The 21,542-nt window shown below is 36.2% G+C and overlaps 4 protein-coding genes across 9 annotated transcripts in view; 3 read left to right on the top strand and 1 right to left on the bottom strand.

Moving 5' to 3' along the window:
* Positions 1 to 11,514, top strand: part of LOC136786224 (serine/threonine-protein phosphatase 4 regulatory subunit 1-like) — a 71,183-nt gene extending 59,669 nt beyond the window's left edge. For 3 of the 6 annotated variants that reach the window (XM_066747825.1, XM_066747823.1, XM_066747824.1), the window contains 8 exons: positions 4,721 to 4,863; positions 4,955 to 5,092; positions 7,184 to 7,354; positions 7,441 to 7,724; positions 8,034 to 8,310; positions 8,400 to 9,482; positions 9,544 to 9,820; positions 9,910 to 11,514. In XM_066747825.1, the coding sequence (XP_066603922.1) occupies positions 4,721 to 4,863; positions 4,955 to 5,092; positions 7,184 to 7,354; positions 7,441 to 7,724; positions 8,034 to 8,310; positions 8,400 to 9,482; positions 9,544 to 9,820; positions 9,910 to 10,070 (2,534 nt within the window). In that variant the 3' untranslated portion in view covers positions 10,071 to 11,514. The remainder of the gene's footprint in view (positions 1 to 4,720; positions 4,864 to 4,954; positions 5,093 to 7,183; positions 7,355 to 7,440; positions 7,725 to 8,033; positions 8,311 to 8,399; positions 9,483 to 9,543; positions 9,821 to 9,909) is intronic. The other 3 variants (XM_066747827.1, XM_066747828.1, XM_066747826.1) reach the window with 1 other exon arrangement.
* Positions 11,515 to 11,666: 152 nt separating this feature from the next.
* On the bottom strand, positions 11,667 to 14,606 carry LOC136786226 (nuclease SbcCD subunit C-like). The gene is made up of 3 exons (XM_066747830.1): positions 14,453 to 14,606; positions 12,262 to 14,205; positions 11,667 to 12,157 (listed from the first exon to the last, which is right to left on the bottom strand). The coding sequence occupies exons 2-3, from the start codon at positions 13,888 to 13,890 to the stop codon at positions 11,672 to 11,674; spliced, it is 2,115 nt and encodes a 704-aa protein (XP_066603927.1). The 5' UTR covers positions 13,891 to 14,205; positions 14,453 to 14,606; the 3' UTR covers positions 11,667 to 11,671.
* A 289-nt stretch (positions 14,607 to 14,895) lies between these two features.
* Positions 14,896 to 16,273, top strand: LOC136786229 (peptidyl-prolyl cis-trans isomerase 5). Its single transcript, XM_066747832.1, has 4 exons — positions 14,896 to 15,281; positions 15,418 to 15,625; positions 15,708 to 15,892; positions 15,976 to 16,273. Exons 1-4 carry the CDS (start codon positions 15,189 to 15,191, stop codon positions 16,108 to 16,110), a joined length of 621 nt encoding a protein of 206 aa, XP_066603929.1. The 5' UTR covers positions 14,896 to 15,188; the 3' UTR covers positions 16,111 to 16,273.
* A 1,459-nt stretch (positions 16,274 to 17,732) lies between these two features.
* Positions 17,733 to 21,472, top strand: PGAP1 (GPI inositol-deacylase). The gene is made up of 10 exons (XM_066747829.1): positions 17,733 to 18,166; positions 18,241 to 18,394; positions 18,453 to 18,563; positions 18,664 to 18,767; positions 18,844 to 19,287; positions 19,363 to 19,619; positions 19,683 to 20,132; positions 20,219 to 20,605; positions 20,688 to 21,059; positions 21,130 to 21,472. Exons 1-10 carry the CDS (start codon positions 18,011 to 18,013, stop codon positions 21,407 to 21,409), a joined length of 2,715 nt encoding a protein of 904 aa, XP_066603926.1. The 5' UTR covers positions 17,733 to 18,010; the 3' UTR covers positions 21,410 to 21,472.
* The last annotated feature ends 70 nt before the right edge of the window (positions 21,473 to 21,542 follow it).

Below are 21,542 nucleotides of genomic sequence, written 5' to 3'. Positions count from 1 at the left end.
TCGTTATACCTGCTTTCCTTCTTCGGAATCTCTTTCGAGTTTTCCTATAATTAACAAGTGCTGCCAGTTATTGGAGTTTGTGAAAATATCAAACTTCAAAACAGTTTGCCCTATACAAACTACGTACGTTTAATATGTAATGCAAATAGCTTTAATTTAGATACGCTTCATTTGTTCTATGTTTTTTTATCTTTCAAAGTATACGAAAAAAGCTGTGTCTATGTGTTTGTGTGTGTATATGTATGTATGTATAAGTGTGTGTAAGGATTAGAAATATCAAGAGCAGAGTCAATCCTTCACAACTTAAGGACGCATTTACAGCTGAATATGAACCGATCCATGAGAAATTTTATTCAGCTTTAGAATATTTCTTCTTTTCTTTTGCACTCGCTTGCACGCATTTTGTACAAACTGCATACGCGCACGCACACGCACACGCTTTATTTGTTATTTTTGTTGTTGTATAGCGTCCAATCTAGAAGGCGCTATTACATATACTGTAAAAATATCACACGGCTTCTTAGATAAATCGTTGTAACGTATATTTTTCGATCGGTGTCGAAAGAATCTGCGATAGCTTTCGGAACAGCCAATTAATTCAATGAATCAACTGGCTAAATATTTGCTTGCTAGTAGACTCTTGCTTTTAATAACTCGTACGCTTTTTTCTCGTAAAAGACGAGTATCAGAACGGTCGTCGAGAGATAAGGAATGGAAATTATATGGAATTCTAATATAATTAATGTGGCAACGTCTCTCGAACGATACCGAAAGCCTCATTCTTCTCAATTTCATTTTCAGCCAATTTGGTAAATCTCTACAAGAAATTATACCATATATACATATACAGTAGTAGTAGTAGTAGTATTATGGTACGTTGAGAAGCGAGTGGAGAAATTGGCATGTGCGCAACATCGTTTAACTATATAATACATATATCCATAATCGATAATAGAGGGGAGAGAGAGAGAGAGAGAGAGAGAGAGAGAGAGAGAGAGAGATGGCTGCATGGCGAATAGAAGAAATGCTCCGACTGGTTTGCCTAGTTCACCCCTGCAGTAGTAGACTCTTGCTCGACCGCTCGGCTGGCCAGGTCAATATACCATGTCCCGCAAGAGCTAGTTGTCTCGTATTATGTCACGCGTTACTTTTACGAAATATGAGCTGCACGCGACACTCGAAATAACTGTTTTCTCCGGAGAGAATTCACGCGTATCGATCTGATACAATAGTTTTGAAGCGGGCGTCCAATCGAAAGTAGTATGCAGTCTATAACCCTCATTCTCCGGCCATTCAGGCCATTAGAGAAAAAGAGCTAGCTCGCGCGTGAATAATGAAAGACTGTTTTTGGTCCGATCGGGAGGGATTTTTCTTGCTGCGCAGTACCAAAAATAACAAGATGGCCGCGCGCGCGCCGTCGAAGGGTGGCTCGTGCTGCCGGATAGTCGGGACTTAAATCTCCTGGCGTTGCTTGTAAAAATAGCGAGGAGCGGAGACCAACTGTGCGCCGGAGGTGTTTTTGAGAGAAGGCAGAATGTTCGTGGGGAGTCCGTGTGTGCGCGCGGAGGAGTGTGGAGACCCTAAGTGGGGGACGGCCATTGCTCGAGGTGACGATAGAATGCTCCCACTTCCGGTGAGGCACGTGCTCTGCCGGATGACATCCATGTTTCTTAAGGCATATACGCGCGGGGTATTTATACAACAACCGTATACCGTGTGCCTCCTCGAATGCCCTCGATGGATGCGTGCATCCGCAGGACTCGCTCCGTCGTTGCCTATATATATAATACATATACGACGCAACTCGATCCAGGAAAACATCCTTCTAGGAGAGAAGACGCCAATTTTTTCGCATGCGCTACCTAAATTATTATAGACTCTCGACGCTGAAACAACTGCGACCGACGACCGCTCGAGATGCCGCTACTTTTCTTTCATAACGCGTAAATTTATGGTCAAAGACGCAGTTTTCCGATGCTATCTACGGGAAGCGTCACTCGGGAGAGCTCTTCTGAAAAGGACGGCTTGCTTTTGCGACCCTTCTGCGAAAAACGTTTTCTTTTTACCTGAGAACAGTTTCGTAGAAACGTAGAAAATGACACGTAGCGCCTTTTCCCATGTCCCGGCCGGCTAATGGATTTGCCCGCGCGCGTCTCCAGGGATTTTCAGCTCAAGAACACATATAATACGCTTCTCGTTATAAAAGAGAAAGAAAAGGAGAGAAATGTCCGTGTGTAATAGGGAAGAACGGCAAGCCGGCAAATTGGAAAATATTAGTCAAGTTTGCAACGCAGTTTCGTTATAGGCGCGCGATTCTTATGCTCATTGAAGAAGAGACGTACGCCGAGTCGCACGCACTCGACTTTGGAGATATTTTCGTGCTTCGGAAGGAGGGGGATCGTGTCAAACTCGTAAAGAAATTAGATAACAGCTGTGAATCGAAAGGTAGATTTAACCTTAAACGAGAGACGTTTGAAAAATGTCCAATGGATTGGTAGGAAAGGCAGGAAGGCAGGAAGGAAGGAAGGAGGAATGAGGTGGAAGAAGATTGAAGCGGAGCGCGTGGTATAGACTCAAGGGAGGAAGCTGGGAGCAGGATACTGGGATCTCTCTATGGTTATTGGCTTTCCAGGGTGTTAGGGTTCTTCAAGGGCCTGAAGCATCGGAGGACTATTTTTAGGGGATCATTGGAACATCTTGCGCCTAACACGTGCTACCATACCATCAGTGTTTTTCCGTGAGAGGGGATCGCAGGCCGATGGGAGCGATCACCGATTTATACTTACGGGGCACGCGACACCTTTTTTTTTCTCTTTTCTCCTTTTTCCTAGTTTTCGGAGCCTGGTGCCCGCGTTCGAGATGCTGCATTCCTCCAAGCTACTTCCACACAAGCGCCCTAGCTGTCCCTCTTCGCTTCCGCACGTGAAGAACCACGCGCCAAAATTCCTCAAATATATCCCGTCCCACAACCAAATAGGGACAATCGCGTTACAGCTTTCACTTATTTCCGTCAACAGTATTCCTTGCTTTCGGGATTACAACGCTACAAACTACCCCCCTTTCCCACCGATCCTCCATAAATTTTCAGGACTCCAGCCTCTCTTATATTGTCAAATCTTCTTACTCGAACATTTTATTCTCAAAGTATCTCTCCAACGAAAATACTCGGCTCGCTCGTTCCACAAACAATGACGAACTCAAGATTTCAATAAACAGCTGGGAAAATAGTTTAGGGCTGTTTTTACAAGGATTAAATGCGCGCGCGTTTCGGCTCCTCCTTTTCTTTTCTCTTTTCGTCTTTTTTACTCTGCGAATGGAAATTGAGAGAAAGAGATGCAAAGACAACGGGGTCAGCAGCGGTAGGAGGAAAAATGGCGCATGGGACCTTAAAGGACTCCAATGGAATATTTTTGACGGGATTTCACGATGCAGAAGGCGCAAGGATGGAGTAGGCGGGCAAGTAGATAAGACTGGCTACGAGTGATTAATGGACAAAGGCTGTGCGCTGTGTCGCTGCTCCGAACAAGGAAACGCTGCTCACTTTTGCCGTCCTTTCGAGGAAACTTTGGAAAAACCTTGCTTCTCTCGAACTCCTCGCAAATCGAGCTCCTTCCATTCTCAAAATTCTTCGCCTCTTTCTTCACCCTTCGAATTTCCCGAAGAATACAATCTCACTGATCGAAAGACGATTAATTGCGTTTACCAAAGTCTCGTTTGATATTTCTCTCCTCAATTATAAAGGAATGTTGCGTACATTGATTGTGGTATTGAGAAGGATATGCAAAGATTGTGAAAGAACCGTTTAGTTTGAAGGGATAGGAAAATGAGAAAAGAGATAGGGAGAATATATGGTAGTAACCGGAAATGGAGAAAGAAGAAGATATAGCAGAGGAGGGGAGAGGAAAAACGACGAAGACGGGGATGTAGCACGTGTTCATCTTGCACAGTTGGCGTTAAGACGAGGATGAGAATTCCCTTAACACTGCTATATATCCCCACTCTCGTAAGACTGGGCCCTTGGAGTGGGGGCCCTTTTTCTTTTCCCCTACCAGGCTGGAAAATAAGGTGAATTTTTCTAGCAGATCGCCAAAGCGACCAAAGCCAAACCTTCGTTTCTCAGTTGCACCCACGCACTTGATACGGACGCTCGTCAGCTCCGTTTTGTCTCGTGGTCAGGATGGATACTCGATACTTGTGCGATATTTCCATTCGGTACTCTCGTGCCGTCAAGTTTCTATCAGTTTTCAAGTGCTTCGCTTCGATTCAAAGCGTTTTTAATTCTACACCCGATGGATTTTCCTCAACGATGATTTCCGTAAGATATGTATATATCGCTTTTACTGTGGCTTCTCACAGTGGCGATTTTTCGCAATTTTATCCCTCTGTTGCGGACACTTGGCTAATTTTCAGAATCTACTGACATTTTATCGGATAATCTCCGGTATATTTTTATATATTTAATAACGAAAGAGCGAGGAATTCGTATTGCTCGACGAGAGAATTCGGTTTTACTTTACCATTAGGATATTTGACTCGCGAGCCTCGCCCCACTTATATACCTATAAACAGCTCAAACAAATAGGGCAATGGGCAGAGAAAATTGCCTCTTTTGCCTTTCGCGGCTATTAACTAAATAAATGCACCGATGATATATTGCTTACTCGAAGTACTACAGAGGATTAGCGAAAATAATTAATTATTTTTTCTTCTTTCTTCACAGAGGCACAAGTTCGCTCCGTTTTGGTGGAGCAGCTACCACAAGTTGCAATGATTTGCCACGAGTCTCCAGATCTCTTCGAAGATGTACTTCATCGTCATCTTCTGGAAATCATCATAAAATTTCTTCAAGACGACGATAGTCAGGTAAGAATTATAAGAAAAGATATTAGGATGTGTGAAATAATAGAGCTGAGGATATAGATAAGCAGGAAAACTACATATCGCTTTCTTGAAGGTTCGACAAACGGCGCAAGCAGCCCTCTTGGTCTTGATAGAACGGGAGCTATTGGACAAGAAAACAATTGAAAACAAAGTTTACCCAGTTGTGGAATTTTTGTCTTTCATGTCCGAATTCCTCAGTACAGGCATTTCTGTAAGTTTCACGAATTTTCTTTAGCTTTAGGTTACAATCTTTGAGATAGTAGTTTATAGCGTTAAATTGTAATATAATATATATATATATATATATATATATATATATACTACTCTCGCTGTGGAATATTGGTTATATCGTTGTTAGTCTAACGAATGCTGCGTATAAGCGAAGAATAACGTATTCTGCTTGAAAGACATGGGTAGTGAGATGTTCCCGCGCAATATATGCGTCTCACTACCTTGTCTTTCATGCGGCACGCGTTCACGATCAACCTGGAGAGTTGAAATTTAACAATCGCGCATTGATTGAGCGAAGGAAGCATCGCGCGCTACTTTGAATGAAAAGAAATGATTAGCGGGAGGCAAAAGATGTTTGTTGGAAAAATCCGATGTAGGAATGGAGTAAAAGAAATATGCCACTCGAGGGTCGAGCGATTTTCGACAAGGGCATGCTTTTATCATCAAAGTTGGTTTGTCATAGAGATCGACTATCACAGCCAGCTTTGATGAGCAAAATTGTGTCTGTTCTCAACGGGATGCTAAGAGAAGAAAGAGAGAGAGAGAGAGAGAGAGAGAGAGTAGATGAGCCGCGGGGATCTCGGTTAATGGGAGTGAAGAAACAGGAAAAACTTGAATGAAAAGAGGGGATATAGGGAGAGAGGAAGGAAGGCAGGCAAGCAGCCAGCTAGCCCTCTGTATGACGAATGAAACATTTTCCACAAAATGAACGAAACGAAATTAAGTTGAGATAGAGAGAGAGAGAGAGAGAGAGAGAGAGAGGGAGAGGGAGTAAGTATCTTTTGCGGTCCGATGCATCAAATTGGATGTGCAATGTTTTTGATCATATCACAGCCATTTTGGTGTTATTGGCTCGCAGAATCGGGCGTCAAAGGCCTCACAGGCCACACGATTGCAAAGCAACGACATCGATGATGCTGCTGAATCGATCCTAGTTTTCTTCTCTTTCTTGGCGCGAAACGTGTCTTTCAGCCTCGAGAAAATTTGTTGCATTAAACGCTAAGTCGAACCGTCGAAATGGTTGTGATATGTTGCTATTCTCAATTTCATATCACAGCCATTAAGACGAATTCGACTGTCGTACTTACATCGTCCCATGGTCAAGTTGTCAACGTTGCTCGCAGAGATTCGTCCATCCAGGATGCAACCAGGAGAAAGCGTGCATGCGTCGCTCTCAAAGTGGCTGTCTTATGCTTTAAATGTATAGCCCATATCACAGCCAGCTTTGATGAGCGTTGCGGTAACGTTCATCGCGCCAACCTGAATCACCTACAATTTCTAGTTTATAATAATCGCATATAAGAAAAACAGTCATGAAAAATGTCAAACAATAGATTAGCGCACCACTGTAATCGTTTCACGGAAAGAATTATTAGGCTATTATTCTATAAGAAAATAATTTTCTTAATATCTACATTGCAGAATTTATTCTTTATCTCTCCTAAAATCATAATTAAATTCTTTATTTAATATTAAGTCTTCTCGATCTAGATAAACAAGGAATCATTTGAACAACATTTACTATTCTTAATCAACCGTTTACTCAGTGTGCAAAATGAATCTTTGATTTGATTCAATTATAAACTGTTTCTATCAAGATTAGCTTATATTTCTTTCCGTGTTATTGATCTTTTAAGAATTTATATAATATAATTTTCGCTGAAATTTTCATTGCTTGTAGAGTATATATAGTATAAATTTTAATTAAGATCTGTGTTTTTATTTCTATTTATTTACAGCAAAAGTAAACTTGAGAGGAATAAGAAATACCGGCTGCTTTGCCGGTCAGAGTGGTTGTGATGTGGTGCATTTTACTCATATCACAGCCAGCTTTGATCATCGAAACGGCATGACGCAATTCTTTTGAACGATTTTCTTTCTCAAACATTATAAGCTTTAAATAAGTTCCGAATAGCTTTATCCACACACGCAAGCGCGCGCGCGCGCGCGCGCACACACACACACACACACACATCTCTCTCTATATATATAAATAATTGCATTTTTTTCATTAACATGTCATCGAACAATAATTAATTTGCATCTTTCACATTTTTATATCCGTTCACAGCTCATGAGCAAAATGGCACCTCTAATCGGAAGCGAACTGACAGAAAAATTCTTCCTGGACAGATACATCGAGTTGTGTAAAAGTCAAACGGTATTTGTAAGGAAAACCTGTGCAACGCATTTCGGTGAAATGTGTTCTGCTGTTGGAAAAAAGGCACTTTTCGATAAATTGGTAAGCCCTATCATCCACCGTCTTTTCTTTCTCTGCTTCTGCTTCTTTCGGATCGTTAAAAAATAATACTAATATTGCATTTTCAGTTCCCAACGTTCGTTTCTTTATGCTGTGATAAAGCCTGGGCAGTCCGGAAAGCATGCGTCGATGTAATGATGCCAGTTTCCTGTCATCTGACAATAAAGCACCGGCGATTTAAATTAGCAGATCTTTTAGCATGTAGATTAAACGATGATTCCAAATGGGTTCGAATGTCCGCTTTCCAGATTCTTGGACCATACATATCTACGTTCGCTAAAGAATTTACAGGATTAGGCTACAATCAATATGGAGAGCTGGTATTTACAAGTCAGCAAGGAACTAATTCTAGGTACGTGTTAAACCTAAAGAATTGTAGTGTATAGGGTACGTCGCTGAGAATGCTTCATAGCTTGAATGTGAGCAAATGTCTCTTTCGTGACCTATAAGATATATCAATTTTTAATATTTGACCTTCGCGGGTGCAATTCGCAAGGAGTATCAAAAGTACCTTATGCACATAATTGATATTTCTAATAGTCACCAAGATAAACGTTTTCGCACCTCTATACTCTGTAGCGCTTTACATGGTTCAACCTGTTACCATTTAGCTAATATTTACAAGCTCGATTTATGCTGATCAGCCTTTTTCTGTTTTCAGTATTCGATATTCCAATGAAGGTTTATTTCCTTCGGGAGTGGAATATGAAAAGGAAAGTACGTCACCCTTTAGAGTTAATCATATTTTTAAATGCAAAACCGTCGAAGATCACGAGAAAGACGATGAAGAATATTGGCGTAAGAAAAACGTAAACATGAAAAAAGGTGAAGAGTACATGACCAAAATCTATGACCAAATATTTGACTGTAAAAATTCAGAAGTCGAAGGGGATATCGAAAATCGGTTGTTATACGGTACCAGGAGAAAAGAGATTGAGGTAAGTGTACCGAGAGCGACAATCGCTATCGTAATAATTTATTTGCTTCTCGGATCAGAAAGATAACTTTAATTTTACTTCTCTTTCAGGAATATTCAAGCGAGGATTCCGAGGATGCAAGAGAAATTGAGAAATACAACCAATTCCTTTATTATTACATACCGCCAGAATTACCGCTGAATGATGAGCTCGTACAAGCTGTCAAAATGTCTGCCTCGAAAACTTCAGTGGATACTACGGGTACAATGGAAAGCTTTGAGAAATCTGGCGATGCGAAGACCGATTTTGGAGAAGCAATTAGCGAAGCAAGCGCAGAGCCGCCTGATGAGTTAGCCAGAGATACATCGGAAGAGCATGTTACCAATAGGGAAGAGAAAAGTCAAGTAGGAAAAGAAGAGAAAGACGAGGCAAAAAATAAGAGCGAAGCTGAAACCGTTGCATCTTACAAGAAGGACAGTGGTATCTCGAAGAGCGAAGAAGAAACGAATGATACACTCGAGGACACCTTCGATATATCGATGATGTCTATGGATAAAAGCATTCTGGAGCAAAATATAATGATGACGAAACAACTCTCGGTAGAACAAGAAATATACACGCAAGAAATAGTACCTCAGATATTGGTCGATTTTTTCGTATCAATGCCTAAACGGGAAGAATGCAGTGAATTAGGTGCAGATATCTCACACCATTGTGCCTTCAGTTTTCCCGCGGTTACTCTCACATTGGGTAGAGAAAATTGGCGTTGCCTAAGGAAAGCCTATCAATCATTGGCGGGAGCTAAGCAGTGGAAAGTGAGACGAACTTTAGCATCTAGTATTCATGAAATTGCTATGATATTGGGCGAGGAACTCACTGCCATTGATCTCTTACCTATTTACGATGGATTTATCAAGGACCTCGATGAGGTCAGAATAGGAGTTCTCAAGCATCTTGCTACATTCTTAAAAGTATTAAAGCCTGCTGAACGCTGTCGATATTTACCAAGACTCAAAGATTTCCTTGCGACTGACAGTGAATGGAATTGGAGGTTTAGAGAGGAGCTTGCTGCACAATTAATCGAAGCTCTCACGTTGTACAGTCCGATTGGCGTGGCAGGACACATTGTTTCATTGTCGATGCAGCTGCTAGTCGACAAAGTTGCCGCAGTCAGATATATGGCGCTTATTTTGGTGCGTACTTTAAAACTACTTTACGTTTATAACGATCGTAACCGTTTATTCGTGTGTTTAGGTCACGCAAATAGTTGCGCTTCTTTCTAATGATGAAATCCTCGTAACTGCAGTACTACAAGAGCTCACAGAAACACTCGCAATAGATACGAACAACTGGATGAGAAGGCAAATGTACGCGATTCTTTGCGAACGATTAATATCTAGCGACGCGATAACCGGAGAAAAATTTTCCGAGGAAATGCTCCCTAGCTTATTAAAGCTATCTTGGGATAAAGTACCTAATGTCAGATTAGCAGTAGCAAGAACCATGGCTCAAGATATTTTAGCGAAAGGCTGTAAGCAATATATAATATATACGTATTAAAACAATACATAATAATAATATTACATGTTTGATTTTATTGATTCGCTCTTTTCGTTGCAGCTGATTGGCTGGGTGAGCAAGGGGCGGAAGAAGTGGAGAAAAGACTTCGAACGATGCGTTTGGATCCTGACCAAGACGTTAGAGTATTAGCCGGTGGTGAAGTACATCCAGCTTACGGTGTAATAGATTTGGAGCAAGCGCGAAATTTTGTATCTCAATAATACATTTGATCGCTCTTTCCTTATCAATCCCAGTGTTGGATCAATAGCAGTAGCACCCGTTATCATTACGCTCGTAATCACACGCACCGTATCAAATCCTTTGCGTAATTTGCTCAGGAGCAGTACACATTCTTCCATGTCAACGTCCGAGCCGCAAATATAATAAATATATAAACCAGGAGTAATTTTTTTTATAAAATCAACGAGGGGAGAAGTGCATTTGCAAATTGGCAAAAGACCAAGCTCAAGTTTCACAGGTGTAACATTTATACAAGAATGTCTGGCAATTAACAGTAAAAGCGAAAACGTGCATATACGTTGCACGCGATAAATGTAAAACGATATTGTACAATGATACAAGAACAAGCAAGTGTATAAACATTTTTATGTATGTACGTGCTCGCGCGTCCTACGCGCGTTTAAATATGTGTTTACAATTGTGATGAATCTGTACATGTAAGTAGTTTCACGGACAAACCGTATATTTTTAGTTACGTTTTTATTAACGATGAGAGATTTTTTGCATTTCATATTGTCGATATTGATAATACGACGACGTAGTATAGGTCTAAATTTTTGTAATCAACAGTCCGTCTTGAATTTTGTGACAGCATTTTAAGTGCTGAAAAGGATGATTTTATTGAAATTTGAATTAACGCTTAAAACCAGGTTGGATCGTAGAGCCTAAATTGTGTGCAAATGTCACTTCTACAATCAATGGTGCTTGGTTTCTTTTTTTATATTTTTTTATTAAGCCTAAAAGTACGACTGTGACAATTGCTGTACGCCGGTGATTAGCTGTGAATATTCATCGATGCGTTATTACGTAGGATAAATTGTGCATTTTATCGCACATTAAAATAAACATAGGTGATGTAATTTAAAAGCACAACTTCAGTGATCCGTCTATTTTAAACGAATGCCGAGATAAAACGCGTAAGCGCTAGAATGATCGGATCTCATGGTATATGCCTGAATTTGTAAAAAAAAAAAATTAAAATATAAATTTAAACTTACGGTATATTGTCAATTTTTACGAAGACAATTTTTCTAACGATAATGCGGTAGATATTAGATTTAAGAATTAGAGCGAAATGGAGCATCGTTGATTATTGCCGAAGGAAATAAAGAAAATGATTAAAGGCATGAAATGTCGGTTAAATATAAAGTTATTAAACGCGCGATTAAATTTTGAATATTGTATAGCCACGAAACACCAATTTCTCACAATTTTTTTATAATTTTACAACATTATTTCGAAATACGATTGTCGAGCCTATCGTCTATTGAATTAACGTATGATCCAACAGTAGCAAATTATCCAGTGCTGAACAAATTTTGTGAATGCTTACGATAAAAAAGAGATATTGTTTAAAATATTCTGTATAATATATTGTGTATTTGGTAATGAAACGAGAAACAAAATAAACTCAAACAATTTGTTAAACAAATGAATATTTCTTTACTGTTACTCAATGCCCAGTTTTCTTTTATTCATACGCATCTCATTTGATAGTTACAAAATGTAAAAATTATACATAGTTACATTCATAATAAAAATTAATCTAAAATATCTAAGAGTTATTTAGTAATTATAAGAATCATTTAAAGATTCCAAGAAATTTTCCAGGTGGACAAGCTGGTAATTGGCAAGCTTTTTCCTCCATTTCTGTTTCAGCAGTATAGCAATCTCTTAAACAATGCCTCCATCTAATTTGCCGACCTTTGCCGCAGGTGACACTACAGCTACTCCAATCAGTCCATCTATCCCATTTACGACGTGACTTTCTTTTTCTTCTTGCATTGTTAGCTAATTCAGACTCAAGCTCAAAGGAATTGACAGAGCTTCTTCTTCCGACAGGTATATTTTTATCCAGGATAAATCTCTCCTCATTATTCGTTTCATCTTCACCAATACCCTTTGCAACTTTCGACGGAACTGCCCCAGAGGAGATCTTTGCATTTTTCAATGGTCTACATTTTTCTATTACGGCCTTTTTTCCTTCATTAGACTTCGTAACAACAGACCGAGCCCTTCCTCTTTTCATGCGAAAACATCCGTTGAAATAATTTTGCAGGTTATTTACCTATAATAAAATTTGTAATTCTATCTGAATAAAATAAGCTATAGATAGAAGAGAGGTTTACTTTAATTGTCCTATGTACCAATGCATAATATCTCAGGCCTGACCTTGGCGATTATTTCCTCCGATAACTCTTTAATTTCATCAGCAGTTTGCTTTGACATTGCGTCAACTTTCGAAGACTTTGATTCATCTGCGTGATTAGGCTCGGACTTTACTTTATGTTTAAAATTTCCTTCGTTCCTCTTAATTCTTAATTGTCCATTTGGTTTCGGTCTGTTCAAAACACTCGAAGTATCCACATTGGAATCTTTAACTAAACTATTATCTTCGGAAATCTTTCCTTTGGATAAATTATCCTCAAAACTCTTAGCATTTTCTTGATTCCCTACATTTTCCGAGTCAGTCTCTGTTTTCGTAAGCTGGTTCCTGTCTTTGTATAATCCTCTCCTTTCTTTCGCGATCATATTATTTGTAGGAATTCCTGAAATTTCGCGTTTTATAATACTTTTTATGGCATCAATGTTTTCATCAATTCTTTCATGGCTCTTAACATCATTTAACATTTTTTGTTCTTCGGTGTCATACTTAATTCGTTGCTGTTGAGCATTGATCGCTTTTAAATTTGATGGTAGCTCATGGTAACGTTTGTGCAGACGTTTGAAAAATTTCTTTCTTTTTTTCTTTTTCTTCCTTCGACCAAAAAGCTTTCTCGCGAATCCTTTGCGACGTTTCGCCTTTCCCCATGAGATTCCGTTAGGTACGATCGATCGTTTATACCTTTTTGGCTTAAATTCATTATTATCGATTGAAAGAAATTCATTACTTTTATATGTGTCAGAAAAGGTTTGACTTTCATAATTTAGTCGGAAAGGTACCGGTTTTGTTACCTCATTATTTTTTATGGAAAACAATTCTAAATGCGTTTTATTATAATTATGTTGTGCATCTGTTAGAATATCCCCAATATTTGAATTATCATTGTACAAGTTCATAAAAGGGTTCGAAGTAGTATGCTCAAATTTATATAAATTATTCAACGTTGTAACTGAATCGAATATGCCATAACTTTCTGTTTGATTAGGTATTTGAAAGGAATGATGCTTATTTTCATCGACGAAAGTAGGGAGAAATTCATTGGCTTCTAATTTTGATGATAAAATGTAGTTGCTTGTTGGTTGGAATTCTGTTCCTTTCTGATTTTGCATAGATCGTTCCTTTTGAATATGGAACGAATTGTCTTTGTTTATTACTCCAAATAAGTGATTCAAAGGCTCCAAGTTTGAATCGCTGCTTTTAGAACCTTTCAAAAGATTCATTACTGGTGCTTCGGTAAAATAATCTCTCCTTTTAAAGAGCGAGCCTTGGCGATTATTATTGAACTCATTAATTAAGGGGCTTAAGTTATCTGTGAATTGAGAAGATTTACGAATTTTCCGCAAAACAGCAAACTCCGTTTTACCCTTATGGAAATTAGTTGAATATGGTTTATGCATTATTTGTACACCATCGTGAGTTAAATTATTTATGTGAAACTCATGCTTATTCGGAGAATTAGAAAAAGTTGTATTATTGCTGTAAACACTTTCTAGATTGTGTTGCTTATCGACGTGTTCCTGATGCTTGAAATATTTTGCATAATTTTCTCTATATTTAATTTTGTTTTCAACGTTTATAACAAATAATATCAGGATAAAAAAAAGTGGAATACGTAGATCGAAAATTAACCTCACCATGCCACATTTAATAACGAAGCACTAATAAGCATTAGTGATTTTTTTCTCAAAACATCTGATGATTCAGAAAAACTCTTATATTACCCTTCATTCACTATATGTATGATAGCTATAAGTATAAGGACTCTTAAACATTTTCCACTGTTCATTATTCATAATGAGATTGACAATTAATAGCTTTCCAAAGTTGTTTACTTCCAATGATGCGAAGGCAGTTACATGCACCACAGCATAAATATAAACTTTCAAAGTAGCGAATCAAAAATTAATACAGTCTTGTCATTAGTTCAACTAATTGTACAAGTAAAACAATAACTGTAAAATAAATGTATCATAAAAAAAATTAATACCATGGTTTTACGATAATAATGGTAAAATTAAAAACCAATCAAATTTCTCAAAACCTTTTCGACTATTGGATTTGTGACTAACTTGTTTAAGAAAAATATATTTTGAAGATGGCGCTGATAGCAACGCCACCTGGAGAAATTTCATTGGAGTTCAAGATGCCCTACCGACTTTTGAAACTGTACAGTGTATGTACATACATACATTCACGTACCATTAAACGTAAAATAAGCTTGCGCTGCTTAACCAAAATCCAAGACGTCTCACTTTAGCTTTCAATACAATGCATAAATCGGTCTTCGTCTTACAAAGTGCTCGGCTGATGTTTGAACTTAGCTGCTAGTATTGATGTCGGCAGAAACTGGCAGAAACGAGTAATTCTTCTCCACACTATGCTCCCCTTTTTGATGTACATACTCTGGAAATGAGAACATAATGGGGGGAAGAAATTACCCATTTCTAGCAAGTTGGCAACTCCTGTAGGAGTAACTGAAGTTCTCGAACTACTGGAAGAACGGAAGAGATTGGTAGACTGGTAGTTGCTGGTAGTTGTATGTATGTGTGTTTTTGTAGGCTAATGTTAATCGTGGGGGCCGGACCGGTTTGACTTAACTCAATAATTGGAGTTGGAGTAAAGGATAGAAAAATATATACGCGTTAAGTCGGGGTTGGTCGGCTGATCGTACGTTGGTCGTATACATATATACAGTGTATAGCCACACTGCGTTTGTCGCGTTTCATGTATGCGTTCCATTCTTTCTTCTCCATCTCCGCTCAAGGTAGATTTGAGTTGGCGATTTGACGGTTAATCTACCTACGTATATATACTATACACACATACATGTACATTTATAGTATAGTATAGTATTAAAGGCCAAAGGCTCGCCGCCGCTGCCGTATATCAATTGAGTCTGCTCCCCAATTAAGTAAAAGGTTTAATTTTATAAAAAATGAAAATCCTCTTATTACTATCAGCAACTTTAGCTGTTTGCTACGCTAGCGGTGATGATGGAAGTAAAAAAGGACCTAAAGTAACTGATAAGGTAAGACAACTCCTTTGTATGGTCGAGACAAATTTCTTTTAAAGCGTGTGACGTGGATTTTCTACTATAAGCCTGCAAGCAATGCAGATTTTTTCATATTGCCACAGATTACTTAAGTTATTGCTTAACGTTTTAGGTATGGTTTGATATTACAATTGGAGGTGAAAAAGCAGGACGAATTGAAATTGGTCTTTTTGGAAAAACAGTACCAAAAACTGCTCAAAACTTCTTGGAGCTTGCCAAGAAGCCTGAAGGGGAAGGATACAAAGGTAGTAAATTCCACAGAGTTATCAAAGATTTTATGATTCAAGGTGGAGACTTTACAAAAGGAGATGGAACTGGAGGTGATAATTCATTTGAACTAATGTACTTTTAATATAAAACATTATTTTTCTATAACATAAATAAATTTTCATAATACTTTAGGACGTAGTATATATGGAGACCGTTTTGATGATGAAAACTTTAAGCTGAAACACTATGGTGCTGGATGGTTGTCTATGGCTAATGCAGGAAAAAATACTAATGGCTCTCAATTCTTTATAACAGTGAAACAGACACCTTGGCTTGATGGTAGACACGTGGTTTTTGGAAAAATACTCAAGGGAATGGTAGGGAATATATATCTTATTTTAATATATCAAAATGTATTATAATAAATTAATTATTTAAAAATATTAATAACTTTTAACAGGATATTGTGAGAAGAATTGAAAATACAAGCACGGATAATAGGGATAAGCCAACAAAAGATGTTGTTATTGCTGATTGTGGAGTAGAAACTTTGAAGGAGCCAATTGCTGTATCTAAGGAAGATGCCACTGATTAGAAGTACCTAGCTCAAAAAAGATTATTTTACAATTTATATTCAATAAAATGTCAACAATGAAGATACTATTTTGTACATTTAGTATTAAGTTTTTCATATGAAAATTGCTACTGTATATTGTAAGTTTTATATAATTTGTTACTATTATACTATTATGATTTCATTTTAATTTTGCCGCAGTCAAGAATATATTGGATATAAAACAAAAGTTTAACTTCCCTAAAAATGCGTTCAATTGTATTTTCTAGTCCAGTTGTCTCTTGTAATAGGCGTTACGGTAAATTGAATCATTAGGTCTATTTTTGTTGCCTACACCTTTCAAATTTTTATCTTCATTCTTTGCATAATTTGGAACCGTAAAATATACATAAAGTGTAAGCAACAAAATCAGATGTGCGTCTGGCCAACACCCAATCCTCTCAGCCGCTAAGTAAAACACACTTACGATTGGCCAATTTCAACTGGTCAACCAATCATAGGCATTTTCTATTTAGCAGCTGAGACCGCTAAGCGTCGGTTGAAAGCACCCATTTACTTTTATACCATGGTGTATTATAGTATGTATATAGTGTGTAATTAGCTTTCACCAAAAGGGCGAGGACCTCTCAGTTTATTAAATTAATTTTACTACATTATACGTCAGGTAAAATATAACAATATTAACTTAAGGTCCGTGTCCAACTCTCTGGTTAAATTTAACCCGTAGTTAAAATGGTATAGCCTCTGTTACTTAAACTATACCATTTTAACTACGAGTTAAGTTAACTTTAACCAGAGAGTTAGACCCGGGCCTTAATGTGCTCTTAATAATCTAAGAGGTCCTCGCCCTTTTAGCCAATGGTGGCATTCAGCAGAGCATCAGTTATTAGTTGTACAATTGTTGAGTAATTCTTTTTAAGAACTTGCAATTATCAGATAAAACTATTAGATCTGAAAGTAATGGCCAATAGCATACATTTTCTCCTTGCAGTTGTGTATATACATACATACTGTATACTATGTAGTACATACATACTATTGAGTACTGAGCCTGTATTCTTTAACGAATAAGGGCTAGTTTTGTACCTATTCATAAAATATATCTATTTGGTAAAAATTACAAATTGCAGTAAACCCTATTCAATTTCAAGTTCTACCAAACGGATAAATTTATCAAAACGTTTACCAATAACCAAAAAATCTGTCCCTAACGAATATTATCGTTATCGGTAGGGACCGAAAACGATATATACAAGTATATACATTTATCATATAAAACATACCAATATATTTGTTGTTAACTTTAGCCAAATATTCAATTGTTACTTTCCAGTTAGCCTGAAAATCTTAAAAAAATTGGACACATATGTATATAGTTTGTGTGACATGTACATATACATCTCAACTCTCTCGGTATGATACAGGCTGCGTTCGTTTATGTACTGCCAGTGCTGAAAACCTATATTTTACGTGACATACATTGTAGAGTTTTAGTACTCGCAGTTAATAAACGAACGCAGCCACAATAAGTGTAGAACATTTCTGTACCATTTAGAACGCCAAAATGGAACGTGCCCATACTATGGTGTTGAATGACTTGAATGGACAAATTTAGAACGTAATATCAACATTAATGTCACAGATGTCACTAATCAACAGTCAAAGTTATTAAACAAACAAACCAACTGAAATCAGACATGAGACCATGTAATGTTAATATTAAATCTCAGTCACAATTTAATAGAATAAAATGATAATTTTACCATTTTATATTACAATATACGTTTAATTGAAACAATACTAATGATTAACATTAAACGAATTTGTAATAACTTTTATTAAATGTAAGGTTAAACTTGGAATTGTAGGAAATTTCTAAAAAATAGTAAAAACCAAGTTATAATTTTAAATATTATTTAAAATGATTTCGATAAAGTCAATTATTTTTTTGGGCATATTATTTGGCTTTTTTATAGCCAATCTTGTCTTATATATTTTTGGAGCATTTCATCTAATTACCAACATTGAAGAAAATACTTGCAAAATGACATATATGTTTGAATATCCACAATATGTGGTATGTATTTTCTTTCTGCATTTATTATAAATATGTTTAATGGCAAAAATTTAACCTTGCATTTTTTATGTTAGAGAGTTTCTTTAGATAGCGAGATAGAAAATAGTTACCCACGTTTTGGATTATATGCTTATGGAGAAGGCTTCATTACAGAAAAACTTAGAAGAATGCATTTTACAGGAATACCTGTTCTATTTATTCCAGGTCATGCAGGATCACATAAACAAGGTTTGTAGATATTTATTTAGTTCTATTGGTTTTATTTTATATTATATATTTCTTACAGTAAGGTCTCTTGCATCAGTGAGCTTGAGAAAAAGTTTAAAAGACCATACTCCATTTCATTTTGATTATTTCTCTGTTTCTCTGGGAGAGGATTATTCTGCCATATATGGAGGTATAGCTTATCTAATTATTTAAATAATCATTTGAAACACATCTAACTTTCTCTTGAAAAGTTGTTCATTTAATAATATTTTTACACTACTTCAACAAAGGTGTTTTGATGGAGGAAACAATATATGTCTCTTACTGTATAAAAAAAATCTTAACCTTGTACAAAAATAATATGGATAGTATTGTGCTTATTGGACATTCAATGGTAATGTTAACTATTATAAATCAAAGTTTAATTCAATTAATTATTCTTTATACACAAATCATTAATTGGTTTTCAGGGTGGTGTAATAGCTAAAGGATCTCTTTTATTAACCCCCATTATAAATGCAAGTTATGCAAATATTATTATTAATTTAGGCACACCATATTATCCTCCCTTAATACCAGATAAAACTTTTGCTCTTTATTACCAAAATATAAAAAATAAAATGAATGAAATAAATAAAGTAGGTGTTAATGTTGTATCAATTGGTGGAGGACCAAGGGACATTCTTGTGACTGGCTATCAATCTTTAGACCCTACAGCAGATATTAATGTTCTTTCAACAAATGTACCTGACGTTTGGAAGTCAACAGATCACTTCAGTATTTTATGGTGTAATCAATTAATACTATCTATTGTACGCTCGCTATTTGATTGTGTTGATATTTCACAAAAACCTCCAAGAATATCAAATCACATTCAAAACAGATTAAATGCTTTAAAATATCACTTTTTACATGTAAGCTAAAACTTTAAGCCTTTAACACTGTCTATCATTGCAACAAATTGAAATGGACATATGCATTATTTATAGAGGGCTGCTGGAAAAAAATTGTATGAATATCCAGAGAAGATTCAATTTGAATCAGATGGTGAATGGATAGAAAATGGCAGAAAGCAATATACCTGGAATAGTTCAGTAATCAACTATAGAAAACCTTCTCCTATTTATCTCATGATAAGACTAGATGAATTAATTGATCACATAAGTATTGACACTGTAAATTTAAAGGCAAAAGATTGGCTATTTGTTTGCTCAGTTTCTGCAGTACGAAGACAGTCAAGATATTGGTGAATATTTTAAATTTCTTATATTATTCAAAACATAATATTGCATGTCTCTTAATATTTTAGTGAATGGGGATGGAACCTTACCAATCGTACACGTTTAGTACCAGATCATCAATATCGACTACGAAGAACTGTAGATCTAAGCACAAATGATTTAAAAGTATATAAAAGTATATCTCACATTCTAATTCGTATACCTGCAAGTGAATTAGATGACCGTGTTATAATTAATGTTGACTCATATAAAAAAGTAGATCGTACAACATCTTTAAAAAATGGTATCTCAAAATTGGTTTTATTTGAAAACTTTGATGCTCTGAAATACAATTTAATAGAAACATCACGTGGACATATTAGGTATTTCATCAACCTTCACAATATTAGAAATGGTATAACAGTAGAATTGAATCATAAAGTGTGTAGTACTAGTTTTCAACAATCCACAATTGCAATATTAGAGCTTATAGAACCATGGGTGTCAACCATAAGCCAAATTCAATCTTTAACCGACACGTAAGAAATTTTATTGTACACCATTTGTCATTACATTGATAATTTTCTATTAATTTTGCATTTACTTACATTATTATTATTCACAGTGGTGAAAAATCTAAGACTTTTAGACTACAAACAATATATGGATTCAAAAATGAAACTGCATTACTGAGAATAACTGTATCTGCAGGATGTACATGTAATTTTATTATACATAGAAATACTATAATAGATCAATTATCTTGTGTTATAAGAGATCGTTGGCCAATTTTATATTCTGTAATTATTAGTATTTTATTACTTACTATTTCTATTACTATAGATCATAAACGATCTCAAAAGCCAACTCTAATAGTAACATTAGCTCTTAGTATTATGTTTAATACAATTATAGAGAGTTTTGCTGTTATTACCTTTCTGTGTATTTTATCAGTACTTACATGTTGTGCAGTTGTATGTTTTGGGTCAGTTGCACGTAATATAACAGTCAGGTAAGAAAATACAAATTACTTTATATCAATTTACCAAATTACTGAGAAATAATTGAAATATTTAATATGTGCTGTTTTATAGATTCCTTGCTCGTGCAATTACATTTTCTACAACATGGTCAGACTGGCTTTTGGGTGGATTAAATCAGTTACCATTTATTACAACTGTTATAGCATTATCGCTGGCGTCAGCGACTTGTGGTGCATTAGTTATGATCCTAACAGTTATTTTGTATTTCTTAAAATTGACAAAAATGTATGAGGAATGTTTGGAAGAACTATTAATGAATTCATTACAACAATTTGCGTGGCTCACACGTTTAAAAATTCGGAGAAAAAAAACAAATGGAAATATACGGAAAAATATTACTACTCAATTAAATCTTTTTCTACTATGGCTCTTTGCAGCTGTTCCTGCGATACCGTCTGCTTTAGTCTGGGCAAAAAATTTCAGGTTTATAAGATGCATAATTTGAAACTGGAATAATAATTTAGAGCCATTTAATTAAATAACTTTTTTGCAGTTATGAAAGAAGGTTATCAACAGAAGATCCAGTTTTACTCCTTAGCTGGGTCATAATAATTTCATGTGGTACACTTGACATTGTGCAAATTCCTTCAAAATATATGGGCCTTCGTTCTGAGGTATTAGCTAATGTTATACGTTTTTTAAGCTGGGTTATTCTTTCTACAGCATCATCAGAACATCCAGCGTCTTATCATTGTCATTTACCCCCGGTAATAGCAGGAGTTATAATTCTTATTGCGCTGAATTACCTGATACCTTATAGAAATAAACATTAATTTGATACAGCTTTTTCAAATTAATGACAAATCATCCATTGTTAAATTTTGTACAAAGATAATTATTTTATGAACATTCTTTCAAATTTTTCATATATGAGATATCTATAATTTGTTTATAGTTTAAAAATCA

This window comes from Prorops nasuta, unplaced genomic scaffold (assembly GCF_024137725.1).
Source record: "Prorops nasuta isolate Cenicafe-Biocafe unplaced genomic scaffold, Cenicafe_Pnas_1.2 PNAS00003, whole genome shotgun sequence".
Lineage (NCBI taxonomy): Eukaryota > Metazoa > Arthropoda > Insecta > Hymenoptera > Bethylidae > Prorops > Prorops nasuta.
Note: the sequence above shows the minus strand (reverse complement) of the source record. Positions and strands in the feature narration are given on the sequence as shown.

Excerpts from the sequence above, each read along its gene's own strand:
- LOC136786229 (XM_066747832.1), top strand. The coding sequence starts at position 15,189 with ATGAAAATCCTCTTATTACTATCAGCAACTTTAGCTGTTTGCTACGCT. Across the intron at positions 15,626-15,707 it reads AAAAGGAGATGGAACTGGAG|GACGTAGTATATATGGAGAC; the intron begins GTGATAATTCAT and ends ATAATACTTTAG. Across the intron at positions 15,893-15,975 it reads GAAAAATACTCAAGGGAATG|GATATTGTGAGAAGAATTGA; the intron begins GTAGGGAATATA and ends AACTTTTAACAG.
- LOC136786226 (XM_066747830.1), bottom strand. The coding sequence starts at position 13,890 with ATGGTGAGGTTAATTTTCGATCTACGTATTCCACTTTTTTTTATCCTG. Across the intron at positions 12,158-12,261 it reads CGGAGGAAATAATCGCCAAG|GTAAATAACCTGCAAAATTA; the intron begins GTCAGGCCTGAG and ends ATTTTATTATAG.
- PGAP1 (XM_066747829.1), top strand. The coding sequence starts at position 18,011 with ATGATTTCGATAAAGTCAATTATTTTTTTGGGCATATTATTTGGCTTT. Across the intron at positions 18,167-18,240 it reads TTGAATATCCACAATATGTG|AGAGTTTCTTTAGATAGCGA; the intron begins GTATGTATTTTC and ends TTTTTATGTTAG. Across the intron at positions 19,288-19,362 it reads TAAAATATCACTTTTTACAT|AGGGCTGCTGGAAAAAAATT; the intron begins GTAAGCTAAAAC and ends CATTATTTATAG.